At 48.5% G+C, this 4119-nt stretch overlaps 1 protein-coding gene across 1 annotated transcript in view; it reads left to right on the top strand.

Annotated features, from left to right (window-relative positions):
• Window positions 1-218: 218 nt before the first annotated feature.
• Window positions 219-4119, top strand: part of RABEPK (Rab9 effector protein with kelch motifs) — a 27995-nt gene continuing 24094 nt past the window's right edge. The window contains exons 1-2 of the mRNA XM_017549159.2: window positions 219-324; window positions 2660-2718. Coding sequence (XP_017404648.1) covers window positions 2666-2718 — 53 coding nt within the window. The 5' untranslated portion in view covers window positions 219-324; window positions 2660-2665. The remainder of the gene's footprint in view (window positions 325-2659; window positions 2719-4119) is intronic.

Below are 4119 nucleotides of genomic sequence, written 5' to 3'. Positions count from 1 at the left end.
ACGCCCGAACCAGGCATTGCACAAGTCGTTTCCAAGCAGCCCCGGCTTATTTATCCCGTCGGGGAGGGAGGGATACAGGGAAGGCCCAGCCCGCGTGATTCCCGAGAAATGCACAGCCTGGCGGACACTCCGGGTCTTGTGTGTGTGGGGGGGGTGGTCCTCCACCGCCAGCCCAGGAAGGCAGCACCGGGCACCGGGGCGTAGCAGGGAGGAGGGAGCGGTTGGCCCGCACGCTCTTCCGGGTCCTGGGAGTAGGGAACCCGGACCTAAGCCCCGCCCCTCCGGGGCGGAGTCACGGCTCGCAACTGGCCTAAGTCGCCGCAGGTAATGCGGTCCGGGGCTGGCACGTGGGGGTCGGGGGTCCCCGGATCCAGGGTCTATCACAATCTCGGGCAGGGGGTCCGAATCCTATAGGGGAGTAGGCCCAAGCCGGGTGGAAAGAATTAGGAAGGGCCTTCTCTAGCTCCGTCCCATCCACTTTGACCGAAAGAAACCAGCCTGTTCTCTCCCGACCCCGTCTCCTATACCCTAGAACTGCCACGTGGGGATGAGATTGGGGGGCGGGTAGCGGCAGCGGCTGCGGCTGCGGGAGGTCCCGCCCACATGAAGCCAACCTCACTTACCTCTGGACTTTGGGGACAGCGGTCAGTGGCCTAGGCCGCAGGCGGGATTTATCCATTCATCTCTCGATCTATTTTCTTTCTTCATTCACTCTTCACTCCCCGACTTCTACTCTATGCCAGGTCCATTGGTAGGTTCTCAGAATGAATCTGACAGGCCCAGCTCCCTAGGAACTTAGTCTACTGGAATTTAGTCTAGAATGTAGTCTAGGGGCAGTAAATAGATAAACGCATTCCAAGTGATTCCTGCAGTGGTGGTGGCTTAATACCTTCAGAGCCCAGTGGGTGGGAGAAGGAAGTAACTTGGAAGAGGGTGGAAGAGAAAAGTGACAAATCAGTTAAGGTTTGACTAAGAAAGGGACTTTTGAACTGGGCTTTCAAGGTTGACTAGGAGTTTGCAAATTTCCCAGAAGGGAAGCGACACTCCAGATAGGGGAAGCAGCACAGACTGCAAGACTATGAAAAGGCCTGACATATTACACGAACAGCAAAAAGCCCAACAATGCAAGAGATTGTGGAGGTGAGTTCCCAGAAAAAAAGGCTGACACCAGAAGGCTTTACTTTCTATGCTATGCTGAGGCCCAGATTTATCCTAGAGTTCAGTATTTCTGTCTCTTTATTATTTATTTTATTGTATTTTTTTGAGACACAGTCTTGCTCTGTCGCCCAGGCTGGAGTGCAGTGGCATAATCACGGCTCACTGCAACTTCTCTCTCCCGGGTTCAAGCAATTCTGCCTCAGCCTCCCAAGTAGCTGGGATTACAGGCATATGCCACCACACCCAGCTAATTGTGGTACTTTTAGTAGGGATGGGGTTTCGCCATGTTGGCCAGGCTGGTCTCAAACTGCTGATCTCAGGTGATCCACCCACCTTGGCCTCCCAAAGTTCTGGGATTACAGGTGTGAGCTACTGTGCCTGGACTTTTTTGTTTTTTTTAGACGAGTCTTGCTCTGTTGCTCAGGCTGGAGTTTGGTGACAAGATCTCAGTTCACTGCATTCTCTGCCTCCCGGTTCAAGCGATTCTCCTGCCTTAGGCTCCTGAGAATTACAGGTGCACAGCACCACGGTGGGCTAATTTTTGTATTTTTAGTAGAGATGGGGTTTCACCATGTTGGTCAGGCTTGTCTCAAACTCCTGACCTCAGGTGATCCACCCGCATCAGCCTCCCAAATTGTTGGGATTGCAGGTGTGAGCCACTGTTCCTGGCCCCATTTCTATTTTTAATTAAAAATAAATAAATAGGCTGGGACTGGTGGCTCCCACCTGTAATCCTAGCACTTTAGGAGGCTGAGGCAGGAGAATTGCTTGAACCCAGGAGGCAGAGGCTACAGTGAGCCGAGATCATACTACTGCACTCCAGCCTAGGCAACAGAGTGAGACTTCGTCTCAGAAAAAATAAAATAAAAAATAAAGCTGGGCGCAGTGGCTCATGCCTGTAATCCCAGCACTTTGGGAGGCTAAGGTAGGCAGATCACCTGAGGTCAGGAGTTTGAGACGACTAGCCTTACTAACATGGCGAAACCCCATCCCTACTAAAAATACAAAAAATAAGGCTGGGTGCAGTGGCTTATGCCTGTAATCCCAGCACTTTGAGAGGCCCAGGCAGGCAGATCATGAAGTCAAGAGATTGAGACCATCCTGGCCAACATGGTGAAACCCCATCTCTACTAAAATCACAAAAATCAGCTGAGCGTGATGGTATGTGCCTGTAATCCCAGCTACTCAGGAGGCTGAGGCAGGAGAATCGCTTGAACCTGGGAGGTGGAGATTGCAGTGAGCTGAGATTGTCCTATTATACTCCAGCCTGGGCAACAAGAGTGAAACTCCAACTCAAGTGAAACTCCGACTCAAATAAATACCTACATACATAATAAATAAAAATGAAAGGTTGGTGGTGCTTATTTAAATTAATCAGGCCCTAGGAATTAGTACATTCAATAGGAAAGGTTTTAAAGAGGAGGTTGAACTGATTTGTCCTGTGTTTTAGGAAGAAGATAACCATAAATGTCTAAAAAGTACCTTTCTTTCTTATGCATAGGACACCATGAAGCAGCTGCCAATCTTGGAACCTGGAGACAAGCCCAGGAAAGCATCATGGTCTGTAAGGAAGGATCCAAACACAGAAAAGCATGAGCTTTTGTTTCATTTATGAGTAGTTTGCTAACATATTTGATCATCAACAAAAAAGGGTAGAGATGAAACTGTCTGCAGTTTCTGATAATTAGACTCAAACTGTCTGAGAAGGTCTTCAGAGGAAAGATAGGGGGACAATAATTATCACAGAGCAGATGTTGATTTTATTAAAATCCATTTACCAGAAAGAGTAAGGCACCATCTGGCAGCCTCTGTGTCTTCCCCAAGCTCTCACTAATTTTTAAGATTTTTAGGAAATTAGATTTGGATTAAACTGGCTTCGCTGTTTCTTGGCTGTTTTGTTCAACCAACCTTTTGTTCAACCACTAACATTGGCCGGATGGGGTCAGCTGCTGTGTGGCTGCTGGAGGCAGAATTGTAATAGTCTCTGTGTACTGGGGACTACAGACTAAGCAGGTGATGGTGATGAAATGTGATCTGTTCCGAGGCGGGGTCCACAGAAGGCTGTAGAGAGGTTTCAGTTTTTCAAACGGACCTTGAAGGAAAGACTCCAATCTGGCTTCCCTGCATCTGTCTTGCTCTGTACCCAGAATACAGCCAATCATGGCATTTCCTAGTTTAAAATCCTTTTGTGCCTCCCTGTTGGTGTTGGGATAAAAATCAGATTCCTGAGCCGGGTGCAGTGGCTCATGCCTGAAATTCCAGCACTTTGGAAGGTCGAGGTGGGTGGATCTCCTGAGGTCAGGAGTTTGAAACCAGCCTGACCAATATGGTGAAACTACATCTCTACTTAAAATACAAAAATTAGCCGGTGTGGTGGCATGCACCTGTAGTCCCAGCTATTAGGGAGGCTGAGACAGGAGAATTGCTTGAACCCGGGAGGCAGATTTCGCAGTGAGCCGAGATCATGCCTCTGCACTCCAGCATGAGTGACAGAACAAGAATCCATCTCAAAAAAAAAAATCAGACTTCTGTCCAGGCGCAATGGCTCATGCCTATAATCCTAGCACTTTGGGAGGCTGAAGTTGGCAGATCACTTGAGGCCAGGAATTTGAGACTACGCTGGCCAACATGGCAAAACCCCGTCTCTACTAAAAATACAAAAATTAGTGGGGTGTTGTAGTGCATGCCTCTAATCCCAGCCACTCCAGAGGCTGAGGCAGGAGAATCGCTTGAACCTGGGAGGCAGAGGTTGCAGTGAGCCAAGATGGCGCCACTGTACTCCAGCATGGGCAACAAAGGTTAGAAGCACCATTGAGACTCCATCTCAAAAACAAAATTAAAAAAATCAAACTTCTTAAACTGGCCCAGTGCACCCTGCTAAATGTTTCTGCTTGTATTTCCAACCTCAGCTCCCATGATTTATTCCTTTGTTACCTTTCTCTTCTTTTTTTTTTTTTTTTT

The sequence above is a fragment of the Cebus imitator genome, unplaced genomic scaffold (genome assembly GCF_001604975.1).
Source record: "Cebus imitator isolate Cc_AM_T3 unplaced genomic scaffold, Cebus_imitator-1.0 Scaffold216, whole genome shotgun sequence".
Classification (NCBI taxonomy): Eukaryota; Metazoa; Chordata; class Mammalia; order Primates; family Cebidae; genus Cebus; species Cebus imitator.
The sequence above is the reverse complement of the archived record's forward strand: the minus strand, read 5'-3'. Positions and strand labels throughout refer to the sequence as shown.